The sequence below is a fragment of the Trichechus manatus genome, unplaced genomic scaffold (genome assembly GCF_000243295.1).
Source record: "Trichechus manatus latirostris isolate Lorelei unplaced genomic scaffold, TriManLat1.0 scaffold00089, whole genome shotgun sequence".
Lineage (NCBI taxonomy): Eukaryota > Metazoa > Chordata > Mammalia > Sirenia > Trichechidae > Trichechus > Trichechus manatus.
In genome coordinates, this window is record NW_004444025.1 from 7,797,284 (window position 1) to 7,813,587 (window position 16,304).

At 34.2% G+C, this 16,304-nt stretch overlaps 1 protein-coding gene across 2 annotated transcripts in view; it reads right to left on the reverse strand.

The window, feature by feature from the left end:
* FSTL5 (follistatin like 5) overlaps positions 1 to 16,304 on the reverse strand; it is a 903,458-nt gene that overhangs the window by 569,396 nt on the left and 317,758 nt on the right. For both annotated transcript variants that reach the window (XM_004382055.1, XM_004382054.2), the window contains one exon: positions 5,645 to 5,893. In XM_004382055.1, the coding sequence (XP_004382112.1) occupies positions 5,645 to 5,893 (249 nt within the window). The remainder of the gene's footprint in view (positions 1 to 5,644; positions 5,894 to 16,304) is intronic.

Sequence of the window (16,304 nt, forward strand, 5' to 3'; positions counted from 1 at the left end):
GGGATTGTTAACCAATGTCATAAAACAGCATGTGTGTTACTGTTACATGAGAAACTATCTGTTCTGTAAGCCTTCACCTGAAGTACAATAAAATATTTAAAAAAAAAAAAACAAGATAAGACTATCGAAGTATTTAAAAGTAAAATGTAGTTTGTCTATTTCAAAACAGGTGACAATTTAACAGAAAATATTGAATGCAATAAGAAGCCTAGCTTATCATCTCTACGTTTCTCCCTCCAGGTAAAATGGCATTAAGTTTTAGCTCTAATAGATATTCTGTTTATAGTATAAGAATATAAGCAAAAATAACCTATGATGTACATTTCCAAACTCAAGCTAGTTATTTTTTCTTAAGACTTACCTAAAATTGGAAAATTTACTACCATTAATTTGCTTATTTTAATCTAGAAAATTAAGTTCTGTAATAATGTGACCAGCCCTCCTTTGACATAAGATTATAACCTAACAGAAAACATATGTGACCTCACACATTCAGGTCTAGAAAATTATTACGATCAAATATGTACAGTTGCAGAAGTTCCAACTTAAACCCCATAATTATCTCTTTTTCTGTTCTGTTGGCCAAGAACTGTGCTAAATGCATTATTTATTCCTCACAAAGTCCATAGAGAACGAGACTGTTTTTAAATGATATGAAATATTCACATGGAAATTCCTGTTAAAAGTAAAGCAAAACAAAACAAACAAAAAAGACACAGTGGGGAAGTAAGGTGTCACAGCGCCGCAGACTGTGGCAGAGACGTTTGGAGCGTACACGCAGCGCTAGAGGAGCCCGGAGCCCTTGGTTTCCCTCCTAGTTGAATATTAGCTTCTTATGTGAATGCTGGCAGGCCATTTTTAAACCGTAGGCTTGTTGCTTTCTCTATAGTTCATTGGTTTGTTATTATAAAAATAAATAATACAGTATTTGTGAAAGTGGTTTGAAATAAATACCGCCCAAGATACTACTAGGGCTGCCATCCTCTGACAGTCAGCTTCCTGAGCTTGAAAGAGTTAATGTACATTGCTCTATGACCCAGGTCCTCATTTCACCACCAACCTGGCATTTCAATTGGGTGAGACTGACTAAAACAAAACAAAAAAAAAACCAAAAATACCTGTAGTTTTATTTTTCCAAGATTGTATATTTACCCAGATTGTTATTTTTCTGAAATGTTAGAAAAGGTTGTTGAAATATAAAATAGAAGCTTTACAAACGTGCCCTTTAAAAAAAAAAAAAGCAACTTCCAAGTACAGATTAGCGATGACATTTACTGATATATTTTAAAGTGCTATTGGCAGCCCAGTTTTCTAGCCTAAGGTCTGCAAGTTCCTTCTTAAAGAAAAAAAAAAAAAAGTTAAAAGTACCAATTTAAAAAAAAAAAAAAAACAGTTAAAAGTACCAATTTAAAGAAAAAAAATAAAAGGAACTTCTGGAACGTCTCTCCAGATTATACAAAAAAAGAGAAAGAAAACCATGTCAGAGCTCATTGAGAAAGCACACATACAGCTATAACAACATGTTGCCTACGTTGTTATTGTTTCTGATGGACATTTAAATGCACAGAACATTTCTTTACTGCAGTTTTATTCACAGCACAGTAAATGGCAAGAGTTTCTGTTCAATCGACTTTCTCACAAAAGGTTTAATTCCCGATTCATTTTTTGGCTTAGGTTATATCTTCAGTTTCTCACTCTGGCTTACATCCATACTCTGAGTGGGTAAACTCTTGTCTATGACAGACTCACCTACCGGCAGGGGAGAAGAAATTGTATTTATTGTTACCGATAAGATGAATTGCTGTGGTTAGAAAACTCTTTGGGGGAGGGGAATAACGTAAAGCAAAACTGTCTTATCCCAAAAATCTGTAAGTAGGCATTAAATAGAAATAGACTGTTCCAGGTTGCCTGAAGTACCATCACAAAGTATTTGTGGCTGGCAAACCAATGCTACAGTATTCTATATTTTATTGTAGCTATTTATTTCATTATCGAAAAATGTGAATAGAAATAAATCAGAAAAATATATCCATGGGTATTTTGTGTGTCTTATTTATAGTATCACAAATCATAAATAACTAAAGAAAATTCTTCAAAAATACTGGTTTTAATTTAAGAATCACTATTAGTAATTGCTGAGCACACTACAGAACGTTTAAATATTTTAAAAAACAAATACTAGAAGATATAGAGACGTAGATATAGATATAGGTATAGATATCGTTATCAACGTAGGTATTATGTTTTGAAGTGCCTGGGTGGTGCACGTGGTTAAAACACTCAGCTGCTAGCCTAAAGTTTGGAGGTTTGGGGCCACCCCAAGGGAACCTGAACGAAGATCCTGGCAATCTACCAGGAAAAATCCACCATTGGAAACCCTGTGGAACACCACAGCTCTTCTCTGACACAAGTGGAATCACCATGGGTTGGAGTTGACTCAAGGGCAACTTTTTTTAAACTATGTTTTAAACTTGGCCTCTATTCTTAATTTAAAAATTAATCGATACACATGACTATATAAATATAATCTATTTTTAGCAAGTGTACATGTAAATGCCAAGCATACATTTGATAAATTCAATATATAAAACAAACAGGACTTATAGTTCAAATAAGTAATGAGTAATGCAAATCCTACTTACTTTAAACTTATTTTTTAACGTTATGCTAATATTTTTCCAGTATCTTCTTAAGTAAACTTTTTTTTAAATTTTGAGATAAGTGAGATAATTTGAATAATTGAGATTAACGTGCACTTGTAAGAAATAATACAGAAGAATCCCACGTACCCTTTATCCAATTTATGCCCATGGTAACACCTAGCAAGCCTATGGTCCAATACCACTGACATGCATGGAATCACCAGTCTTATTCAGATTGCCCCAGTTTTACTTGTGCTGATGTGCGTGTGTGTGGGTGTGCACGCGTGTGTGTGAGCATGTTTGTCGGGATCTGACAATATTTTCTAAACTTCATTTTAAGGTATCAGTAATCATCTAAGGAAGGGGTCAGCAAACTTTTCCTACAAAGGACCAGAGAAAATATACTTCAGGTGTTACGGGCCGTTAAGAGCTCTGTTGCAACTACTCATTTCTGCCTCTGTAGCCCAAAAGCACCCAAGGGAAGTACCAGACCAAATGGGTGTGAGTGTGCTCCAATAAAATGTCATTTCTAGCAATAGGCTGTGGGCTGGAGGCTGCCTGTGGGTTTCAGTTTTCTGACCCTGTTCTAAGATCTCCATCATCAGCTTTTTGTTAGATCTGAAAGTAGCATGTGCATTTTCTGCACAGGGGACTCATTACCTCCATTCTGTTTGGTTTTGGGTTTTTTGATTGTTTATTTAAAAATATCTAATTAAACATAAGTTCTTTGGAGTTCATGAATTTAATGTTTTGATTTGTTTCTTTCTGTGGTCTATTACTGGAACAATATCTTGCTGCAGTTCCACAGAAAACAGAATTCACAGTCACAAGAATGGATTTTAGCTATTGCAACAACTTCAGGCTTCAGCTTCACAGAATCTTCTTTTACACCCCAAACTTGGCAAAAGGCACAGTAATAAGACAGGCAATTTATTGTTTTGTTCTGTTATGTTACTTTCCTCTGCTGAAAAGAAATCATTTTGTGAGTTAGGTGTATGTTAGGTAAAACACCAAAATAAATAACCAGCAGATCCACAAATTCTTAAGAGAAACTCACTAACCCTGGGTGAAGAACCCCGAAAGAGAAATGCCATTTTAATACTATGCAGAATGAGAAGGTATTTAAAAAAAAAAAAATACTTACAATAAACATACTTATTGTAAATATGACGTACAAAAATGTTTCAAACCATTTTTTATAAGTAAACTTACAGTGGAGACAACATTCCTAGCTATGACCCATCCGTTTCTATGCTGGTTTATATATTTAGTTCACATTATGCCTAGGCAGCTGGATATTAAGTGGAACATGAAATACGTCATTTTCTTCCTACATAATATCTAACAATATATGTTTCCATATAATCAATTGCTGGGTGTTCAGTAGACAAAATCCCAGATGGAGGATATGATTCGAAATTATCTTAAAGGCACATTATTCATGTAGTTTATGCTATTATGTATCAGGAGAACACAGTGGGATATTTCCATGTGCCAGATCACATCAAAATGGGAGAGGAAATACCCTTCTGTGAGCTTCAAAGTACCACGTTCACTGAACCAATTTTACCTGCTTTTAAAACAGATGCGATAGAAGTGAAGCGTAAACAAACTGAACATTAAAGTAAAACACTGCTCTTCTTTCACGTACAATTCTCTGTACAGGTATTGAAGGTCACGTAACGCACCATGGTAAGGAAACTGTTCCAATCCCTTCACCTCAGTTATGTAAAGGCCTTCTAACAGCCACATGTCTACAGAGCATTGCATCTTCTTCATTTGAAAACCTCTGCGCATCATTTTTTTTTCTTGTTACCTTGGAAATACTTTATCAAGTTTTAAAAATAATTTTTATTAAATCTTTCATTTATATTCGCAGGTAGAGAAGTGACATGTAATAACGTTATATTTCAGCCATAACTTTAAGCTAAGAATGAAAATGTCAAACACATTTTTAAGTATAAACATACTTCAGGAACATTCTGAGAAATTATGACATGGAACCGATGGAATATTAAAAATCAGGTTGGTCTTGACCTCCTAGAATGATAAAAGTTCCATCTATTCAGCTTCTTAGAATTTCGGGGTTAGTCCTGACTATTAACAAGCAAATATTCTTGCCAGCAAAAACAAACAATAAATAAATCTATAAATATGTAAATGTTGTTAAAGCTACTCAATGATTCATTTATATTGCATGTTAAAGTAATTTATCAAATTAAAGTTATTATATCAAATTCAGCAATAGCTCTGGTGGTACAATGATTAAGAGCTCGTCTGCTAACCAAAAGGTTGGCAGTTCAGATCCACCAGCTGCTCCTTGGAAACCCCATGGGGCAGTTCTCCTCTGTCCTGTAAGGTCACTGTGAGTTGGAATCAACTTGAACACATGGAGTTTGGTTTTTTTTGTTTGTTTGTTTTGTTTTTCATGTAAACAATGACCCATGATTTCAAGTACCACAAAAGTAAATACTTGTCCTTTAAATCTTTAAACTATTTTTGTCTCAGATTCACTAACTGAATTTAACATGAGTTCTTCATAGTTAATTATTCCATTAGATATTCTTGGGTTGCATGTAATTTGAGTTATGTGCTACAAACTGAAATCACCATTTTTAATCAGGAAGAAATGGGACGTTATCACAGCAGGGCCTGGCATTCCCTACTCCCTCAATTCCACTCCAGGTGCTTTTCGCTGGGTGGATTTGGCCTGTTAAGGGAATTGGCCACTCTGTATCCCTAAGCCATATGGTACAATGCTGCAAGCTATAGTAAATACTGAGTCGTATTTTGGCCAGCTTTATTCTCATAACTGAACATCATAATTGTAGCCATGTAAATTGCTATATACTTGTATTTATTGGTGTAATTAGGCTCACATTTCTCTCTTTACCTTCTGGACACTTGCGCATATAAAATCATGCTGGAGTTTAACTGAAAGACACTAACTGAGACGGGAAGAAATGGGGGAGAACGACACGGTAGGGCCCCTCTGCACTCACCTCTGAAGAAGCAGTCTTCGTTGTGAACGATGGTGATCTTCTGTTTTTTCAGGCAGGCAGCTCTGTGCACCTCACAGTGGTTCTCATAAAACTGTCCGTCAGATCCACACACAGGCTTGTAGTGCCGTTTGCAAAGCTCCATGCAGGCGCATTCTGCTTGTCCCAACTCTCTGCTGATAACACAGTGCCTCCCCAAACCACAGTACTTGTTTTCACAAGATCCAAAAGGGCCATCCTGAATCAGGAATCCTGAAGATAAAGAATAGAAAATCATTTGGATTCATCTGTCCAAATAATACATGCATTTCAGAGTATCAGATAATAATAATGAAAGTCCTGAGAGAATTATAGTATGATTAGGGTTCAGTTGTTTTCAGTGGATGGAGGGCTTGTTGCAGAGGCCTCAGGTGAACTTTTTCAAAATGCACTCACCCAGCATTTCCCCTCTTTTCCTCCTCACCTGAGTCCTCTTCTGTCACTTCAGCCCCAAGGAGTAATGTGATACTTAAAAGCAATGTCTCTAGAGTTAAGCTGCCTGAGTTCAGATCCTTGCTCTACTTCTTGCTAGCTTTATGTCTTTGGAAATTACTTCTCTGTGCCCGATTACCCCATACGTAACATGGAGATCCTTGTATTAACCATCTCCTGGAATTGTAATAAATATTACATGTAACAATCTACAGAGAGCATTTTGAGTTATCCCTGGCACATATTAAGTGCTTAATAAATGTCAAATCTTACATCAAGAGATATCGGGATGAATAGAGGTGATGTATAAATATAAGGTGCAAATGAGGGGAAATATAAAAATAGAATAATTGTGTCCTGAAAACTTCTTGGTAGGTTCTGAATGATGACCCATTATTATCTTGACCTTTGCCACTTGACAATCACCGATGCATTTCATGACTAAAACGACAAGCCGTGAAGATTTTGCTTTCCTGGTTACTTATAGAGTCTAACAATGTCTATTGGCATGATCCAGTGGTCTCAGGCTAAGAGAGAACTAAGCAATGCCATTCCCTTTTGGTTTTCCAGATATATTTGACATTTCTTCTTTGAGAACTTACTGGACTGGAATTTGAAATATGGTGGTAAAATGAACACTGAAGTGAATGTGTTTCATTTAGAAATAAGTCTAAAAAAAGATTAACCTGTATTTTCAGAGAGCATTAACTGCATTACTTTTTTCTGATCTAAAAAGTCTTCCAGCATATAGAGGCAGTATTTCCTTCTACAAAATATACATATACTATTAATGACACCTATATGGTACTATTGGGGCCCTTGTGGCACATTGGTTAAGAGCTTGGCTGCTAACCAAAAGGTCGGCAGTTCGAATCCAACATCCGCTTCTTGGAAACTCTCTGGGGAAGTTCTACTCTGTCCTGTAGGGTCGCCATAGTCGGAATTGACTCAGCGGCAATGGGTTTTTTGGTTTTATATAGCATAAAAGAGAAAAATAAAGGAAAACTTCAAGAAATCATAAATTTAAATTATAGTAATTTTCTTATATATTTAGTGTTTATTTTCATCACACTAGTTTTAAGCCACCTCTTTTCATGATAGTATCATCATGATTAAGAATATGGATTCTGATAGTTTAAATCATAGCTTCACCAACTGCAGGATCAGGAACTTGGGTGAATACCTAATACATCTGTTATGCAGTTTTCTCAAATATAGAAGAGGAACAAAAGCAGTGTTAGTTATTACTATTACTTTCTCTTCAGAAATGGATTTTACAAGGACAGAAATATGTAAAAGAAACAATATTTAAAGAATATATTTTCTTAAAGTGAAATCCACGCAGTAATTTTATTTGTATATCTATGCTTTTATTTCAAATGAATTATAAATTATCAAAATAATTAGCAAAAAAAAATCAATGTTTAGTTAAATTTATATTTTTGATAGTGAGTTAAATTGGAATAAATATTATTGAAAAATAGTTTTAAGATACTTGTATTTTTGATCTCATTCCAATTATTGAGAAAGTCTTCTATAAAATTTAAAACAAAAAAGAGAATATACAATTTTTTGAACAAAACTTCCCAATGTAGTCTTATTTAAAGTATTCCATAATAACTCTTTGAAGTGCTTTAGTAGATTTTGGAAAATATATTTAATGTAGTAGTGCCCCAATTTTAGCTTGCATTATATTGACCTGAAGGATTTGTTAAAACACAGATCCTTATGCCCCGTCTTCAGAGTTTCTGGTCAGGAGGTCTGGAATGCATCAAAAAACTTATATTTCTAATAAGTTGACAGATGATGGAGATACTACTGCTTCAGAGACTACACTTTGAAGACCACTGACTTAATGAAATACTAAGTTATAATTAGAAATAAAAATAATCACAGTGCTATGAAACAGACTAGATTACTAACAACAAAATTCTGTTAAATGGAAAAGATGAAAAGTTTATGTTATGATTAAAACCAAATAAAATTATGCAAGCATTTGGAAGAGACTAAAAAAAGGTATGATAAACAGATACAGCTAACTACCTAGGGTTATATGATATTGTGCAAACTGTTGTTACTGCTTCTTTAATGTTTAATATAATACATTTAAAAAGAAAGACCAAAATCATATGATTTCCGCTGTTTTCAATGTGGAAAATCTTTTTCTGCCTCCCCGTCTTTATTCCAAGGCTTATACAAACTGTAGATAAAACATTTTATGTGTCTTATATGGGGCTGTAATTATACCACAATACTTTGACTTACATATCTTGTATTTTCTTATTATCAGTGAATGAATTAAAGTTTTATCAAGAGAATCTGACCATTTTACATTTTTGTAAAAGGCTAAGGCAGTAACTAACGCACTGACGTTTCCCCTTTTTGGAGGGATCGTTGCTCTGTAAGACGTGGTTTGATCTGGTATATCTAAGCCACTGAGTGTCTTTACCAGGTTTTCTTCTCTAAACCCTTGCTCTAAAGTCTATGCTCCAATGCAGATATCGGTGTTAGAATATTGGCCATTTTCTAAAAGTTAATGAATATTTTACAGTAGCAAGATGCTGAGTATTACATGTAGCTGCTACAATTAAAAAAAATATAATTAACTCATATGCAATCCAAAAGAAAGCTCATATTATGTAAATGAATAGCTAGAACATACCCTTTCTGACAGTAATTATCCATGGCTAACGCTGAATTTAAGTTTCAGCTGAGATTAAATCAGTTTAATCTAATCAACATGTCAAAGATTTCTTTTAAGTACATTCAGTCAGATAACACACTAAGTGAATTTTAATCAAGATCTCATATCCTGCTATGATATAACTTGCTAAAATAATATTGTTCACAAAATGGCCTATATATTTAAAAAGTACAGATTTTATAATTTCTGTGACTTCATGTTGTTGTTGTTGGGTTCGTCAAGTTGGTTGCCTATAACAGAATGAAACACTGCCTGGTCCTGCACCATCCTAACAATCTTTGGTATGTTGGAGCCCATTGTTGCAGTGACTTATTCAATTGATCTCGCTGAGGGTTTCCCTCTTTCTCACTGACCATCTACTTTATCAAACATGATGTCTTTCTCTAGCATCCCTCCTGATGACGTGTCCAAAGAAAGCAATCGTTGCTTTTAAGATGTCTTCTGGTTGTACATTCTCCAAGACAAATTTGTTTGTCCTTCTGGAAATCCATGGTATATTCAACATGCTTTGCCAACAGCACAATTCAAAATGCGTTAGTTCTTCTTAGGTCTTCCTTTTTCATCATCCAGCTTGCAAATGCATTTGAGGTGATTGAAAATATCATAGCCTGGTCAGGTGCACCATAATTGCCAAATAGACATTTTTTCTTTTTAACACTTTAACAAATTCTTTTAAAGCAGATTTTCCCAGTGCAATACGTCATTTGATTTTTTGATTGCTGTCTTCATGGTCATTTATTGCTGATCCAGGAAGAATGAAATTCTTGACAACATCAATTTCTTTGCCATTTATCATGATGTTGTTGATCGGTCCAGTTGTATGGATTTTCCTTTTATTTACATCGAGGAGTAATCCATACCGAAAGCTGTAGTCTCTGACTTTCATCATTAAGTGCTTCAAGTCCTCTTCACTTTGAGCAAGCAAGGTTGGGTCACCTGTGTATCTCAGGTTTTTAATGAGTCTTCAAACCAGTCTTGATCCCGCACTCCCCATCATATAGTTCAGCTTCTTGGATTATTTGCTCAACAAAGATTGAATAGGTAAGGTAAAAGAATACAATCCTGCTGTACACCTTTTCCATTTTTAAACCATGCAGTATCCCGTTGTTATGTTTGAATGACTGCCTCTTGATCCATGTACAATTTCCACATCAGCACACTTAAGTGTTCTGGAATTCCCATTCTTTGCAATGTTATCCATAATTTATTGTGATCCACACTGTTGAATGCCTTTGCATAGTCCATACAACACAGGTAAACATCTTTCTGATATTCTCTGCTTTCAGCCGAGATCCACCTGACATTAATAAAGATATCCCTTGTTCCACATCCTCTTTTGACTCTGTCTTGAACTTCTGGCTGTTGATGTAAGACTATAGCTGTTTTTGAATTATCTTCAGAAAAATTTTGCAAGTATGTGATATTAATTGTATTGTTTGATAGTTTCTGCATTCTGTTTGATTGTCTGTCTTTGGAATGGGCATGAATATGGATATCTTCCAGTCAGTTGGCCATGTAGTTGTCTTCCAAATTTCTTGACAGAGACCAGTAAGTTCTTCTAGCATTGCATCTGTTTGTTGAAGCATCACAATTGGTATTACATCAATTCCTGGAGCCTTGTTTTTTGTCAATGCCTTCAGCAAGTCTTGTACTTCTTCCTTCAGTACCAGTGGTTCTGCTACCTCTTGAAATGGTTGAACATCAACCAATTCTTTTTAATACAGAGATTTTGTGTATCCCTTCCATCTTCTTTGGATGCTTCTGCATCATTCAGTTCTTTTGCCCACAGAATCCATCAATATTGCAAACCATGTCTTGAATTTTCTCTTCAGTTCTTTCAGCTTGAGAAATTCCTATCATATTATTCCCTTTTTGTTTTCTAACTTCAGATATTTGCACATTTTATTATAACATTTTATTATAATACTTTACTTTGTCTTCTCAAACCACCCTTTGAAATCTTCTGTTCAGCCTTTTTACTTCATTATTTCTTTGTTATTCAAATGTTTGCAGCAATGATGAATGCCAAAAAAGAAGAAATTGGGAGTTTTTATGAACTGCTGCAATCCAAAATTGATCAAACGTGCAATCAAGATGTATTGATAATTACCAGTAGTCTCCAACTTACGACAGAGTTCTGTTCTAATGTCTCCATCATAAGTCAGCTTTCTTTTTTCAATTTTCATTATTATTGCCTTTAGAATCAATATTTTTATAAATATGATCTTTATTTGTGTTTGTTCATTAGAAACATTACATCTGAGAATGATAATATCAGCAAATTATGTTCTGTAATATCGTATGTAGTACATATTATTAACGATAAGATGTACAAAAACAAAACAAAACAGACAATTCTAAGTGTGGTTCTTTGTAACCTGAATACTTTGCAAGTCGGGCACTACCTGTACTGGTGATTGAGATTCAAAAGTTGGAGACAAAAAAAGAAAAAAAGGATCAGCAGTTGGAAAATACAGCCTTGGTGACAGGAACAACACTGGAGATTGCATGACAGAATTCTCCAAGACCAATGACTTATTCATCAGGTAGTTTTGTTTTCAACAGCACAAACAACGACTATACACATGGATCTCACCGGACGGTTTACACAGGAATTACATAGACTGTAGCTAGTGAAAGAAACCATGGAGAAACTCGATACTATCAGCCAAGAAAACTCCAGGGGCTGACTGCAGAACAGACCATGAATTACTCATGACAAGTTCAAGCTGAAGCTGAAGAAACTCAAAGCAAGTCCAAGAAAGAAAAAATACAACCTTAAATACATTCTGCGTAAATTTAGAGACCATACAAAGAATAGCTTAAATGCACTGCACACTAATGACCGAACACCAGAAGAGTTGTGAGCTGACTTCAATGACATCATACTTGAAGAAAGCATAGGTCATGAAAAAGACAAAAAAGAATAAAAAAGACCAAAATGGATGTCATAAGAGATTATGAAAGTTGCTCTTGAGTGCAGAATGACTTCATAGCATTACAAAAATCCCTCAGATTTAAAAAATAGGTAAAACATTAAATGATTAAAGACATCAATCCATAAATCAAAATTATTGTACATTATTATAAACGTTGTCTTTTACGATTCTCAATCCTGATGCAATTTTATTCAGAATTATTTATATAAGATATTCTTTATAAGGCAGGCATTTAACTTAGAGTGTATCTAAAATGAAATAAACTTTAATCAAATTAGTTCTTACAGAATATAGAAAAAGAACAGTCATTAACAATTTCCTTATGTTGTGGGTTACAAAGGGAATAAGACAGAATATGAGGCAGAAAATTAACTCAATGGCAACTTTTTTTTTTTCCTTTGGTATGTCTGAGCAAAGAGGTGAAGATTATGGAGTATAAAGGAAAGTGAGATGGGTAGTATCAGATAAGACCTCATAGACAACTTACGATGCCATAGTTTGAGGACAAGTTTGAAGAATGGTTACGAGTTCAGAAGGTTGATATGGGCATACAAGGTGTTGGACAGAAACTAACGCTAGATTTAAAACAATAATAGTACAGGGAGATGAGCTAATTGCCTCTAATGGTTGTATTGGAACAATAGGTATAGCAACTCGTTTAAAGTGGCAATTTATTTGAATTGTTAACTGCCTTATAACATGTACAATATTAAAGTATAAAATGCAAGTATTATGCAATTTTGGTAAGAACAGAAACCCATTTTCGGTCCTAGAGCAGGATTTTAGTCTTTGCTTTTTTATTAAAGATTTTTTTGACCTTAACCAGGCAGCAATATCTTTAAGCCTGATTTTGCAATGGTAAAATAAGAGGGAATTAATAAATCATCTCTAGATTTGCTCTCACCCAAACGATTATTTTTATAATAATGCTTGGCAATGGCCTCAGCTATGTAAAATGAAAAATTATTTTGACTTAGATTTTTATAAACTGCTATCTTTTCCTAAGATTTTTGTCATTATTTATTTTTAATATCATGCTAGTAGTTACTGATAAAGATCAAAGACCACAGCCTATGGTATGGATCACACCTCAACATAAAGAAAACAAAAATCCTCACAACTGGACTAATAAGCAACATCATGATAAATGGAGAAAAGACTGAAGTTGTCAAGGATTTCATTTTCCTTGGATCCACAAGCAATACCCATGGAAGCAGCAGTCAAGAAATAAAACGACTTGGGCAAATTTGCTGCAAAAGACCTCTTTAAAGTGTTGAAATGCAAAGATGTCACTTTGAGAACTAAGGTGCACCAGACCCAAGCCATGCTGTTTCCAATCACCTCATATGCATGTGAAAGCTGGATGATGAATAAGGAAGACCGAAAAATTGTGGTATTGGCAAAGAATATTGAACGTACCGTGGACTGCCTAAAGAATGAACATATCTGTCTAGGAAGATGCACAACCTGAATGTTCCTTAGCAAGGATGGCGAGACTACGTCTCATATACTTTGGACATGTTATCGGGAGGGATCAGTCCCTGCAGAAGAACATAAGGCTTGGTAAAGTAGAGAGTCAGCAAAAATGAGGAAGACCCTCAATGAGATGGATTGACACAGTGGCTCCAACAGTGGGCTCAAGCATAACAAAGATTGTAAGGATGGCGCAGGACTGGACTGTGTTTTGTTCTGTTGTACATTGGGTCACTATGAGTTGGAACGCATTCGACAAAACCTGACAACAGCAATAGTTACAAATATGGGCTTTAAAATTACAGATGCCTACATTTTCACTCTTCCTGTCACTACAAGTGTGAGTTTAGGCAAGTTAGTTAACATTGCTGAGCCTCAATTTCATCATCTAACTAGAACATAGTAGGAACTCAATAAATATTATTTGAATAAATAAAGTGCTGATAATAATGACAATCATCATAATAATGCCATATGATCCTTGAGTGAAATGATGCCCAGGATGTGCCTGACATAGAGTATGTGCTTAACAAAAGTAGTGATTATTAAAAATCATCAATTACTACAGATTTAGCACATAGAATATATTGACGTAAAATCATTGGAATCAATAAAGAACTGCCTTTGATAATTCTACTTTCTTGTTTTTATTACACATATTAGAAATGTATTAAGAGGAGTGTTAAAACATGTGTGGTACCAAATAATATTCCTAAAATTTTCAAGTACATCTACTATGTAAGAATATCCCTTAGCTGTAAAACAAAACAAAACAAACAATAAAAACAAATTTGCCACATTAATATAATTAAGCATTTTGATTTAGAAGTAAGTAAAATATTTTGGCGACGTCTTTGTTACCTACATCTGAAAAATATAAGAAACTCTTCAATAAATCCAACATACAATTCCCTTTTGCAAACTGTAGAATCTCACAAAGCACATTCAGCCTTCACAAATTTCAGGGCAAGGGCTAGTTCAAAAAAATACCCCAATGCCTGCAGAAAATTGAAAACAGTATGATCTTTACAGAAGCTTTAATGATTGGATATCTTCTACTTGGCAAAGTTGATCACAGAGAAGTTGCCTGACTGAAGGTGTTCCCAGTGTGTGCTATCAAAAGACAGTTTGAACGGTCATATACCTGCAGTTCAGTGAATGTGGAACCTTCTTTCTTATCTTATTTTAGACAATCCTTTGGAATTCTGCAAGCAAATTCATATAATTCTGCAATGGGATTTTTTTTTTTTTTTTAACAAGATGTACAAATGAAAAAGATAAGGCCTGGAATTCAGTTAAGTTGCATCCATCCAAATTATAGTTTCTGTTAAGTACAGAAAAAGTTTTGGCCATTGTAGCTGAATGAAAGTATAGATGAGTTTTGATATGTCATGTCAAGAAGTTAGATGGTTTGAGATCAGTAACTAATATGAAAAGACTTATTTTATTATTTGATGTTCTTGACTGAAGTATGATGATTCTAATTATAATAGCAGAACACTGAAGGAGCCAAAGACATGCATTTGAACTATTTCTAATCCCAATCTTGATAACAAAGTCCAAAAGGTTTTTTTCTGATCATTCTGTTTATCCTTTCCAAGTCTCATGCAAGGCTCCTGGTTTCTTGTATGGACTTAATATTTCTATCCCATTGAAAACCTAGATTAGTATACATGGTTATGCATTTTCCTGGTAAAAATAATTTTATCACCTATATTATTTACTTAGGTGTTGAAAATGGGTTAGAAACAAAAGAAGTCACACCGTATAATAGCTTGAAATATCTTGGCATGATAGATGGATGGATGGATGGATGGATGGACGGATGGATGGATAGATAGACAGCTAAGAGAGAGAGAGAAAGAGGGAAGCCATAGGTGAATTTATATTATTTAAGGTTTTCTTCTTTCAGATAACTAAAACACTAAGACTTGTGATTAATAAAAGCAAAATATTTGTCCATGAGCATTTTAATTCAGTAAGGGTTTTGAGTGATATTAAGAAAAAAATATCTACTTTATTAGGTTTAGTAGTTAGATTCCACTCTGCCTATGAACCTTAAGGTTTCAATAAGGGAAATTCATATAAACTGTACATATCCGTATGATCCCTATAATAAATGAGAAATCAAATCAATTAGCAGCAATAAGGGGACAATATTTTATTTTACAAAATCTATGCAATGAGAGAAAAAGCATATGGTAAATCATCTGTGAGACTTGAAATATATCAGGCTTTGGAATACACCCAAAACTTCAAAAAAATCTTATTTCATATTAAAATTTAAACTAGTAGATAACATGGACTCAAATGTCAACATTTATAAAATAATTAAAAAAATTACATACAAATTAAAAATGTTTAAATGTGAAGGTGAAACATTTACTAGAAGGACAGGTTTGGCTAGCTACGTTTCAGATTTATTACGTTTCTGTCTGTTAGAATCAGACCAGCCACATGGTAATAGAAACTCAAGACGAAAGGAAGACGGCTATCTCTACTGAAGTAAAGAAATAAACGACACTGGAAGATGACTATTGCCTCTTCTATTTTCAAAGCTTTGATTTAAAAACATAACTGAATAAAATGAATGCATTTTAAACTTTACTTAATTGATTTATTTTCAAAAATCTTTTTGGTCAAAATGTGTTTCTAATACTTTCATATTTACTTTTTATGAAATTTGATACAGAATGTGGGTAACTCTAAAAATTGTGGGTGACTCTAAAAATTGCCAAATGTACTTAGTTAATACTTAGTTAATAGAAAAATACATTCAATGCAAACCTTAACTACTACTTTAGACAGTGTAGGTGGGGGTATCTGTGTGTGTGTGTGTGTGTTTATATATACAGATATATTTATATATATGCCTCCACTCCTCGCTTATTACGTGGTTATGTTCCAAACACCAGGTCATTATGCAAAAATCAGTGTTAGGAGAAAATGGAGGATGACCATAACAGATCACAAAATAAGCAATGACTACATCATCATTACATAACTTCCCAATTACATCATTACATAACTTCCCAATTACATCATTACATAACTGCCCAATTACATCATTACATAA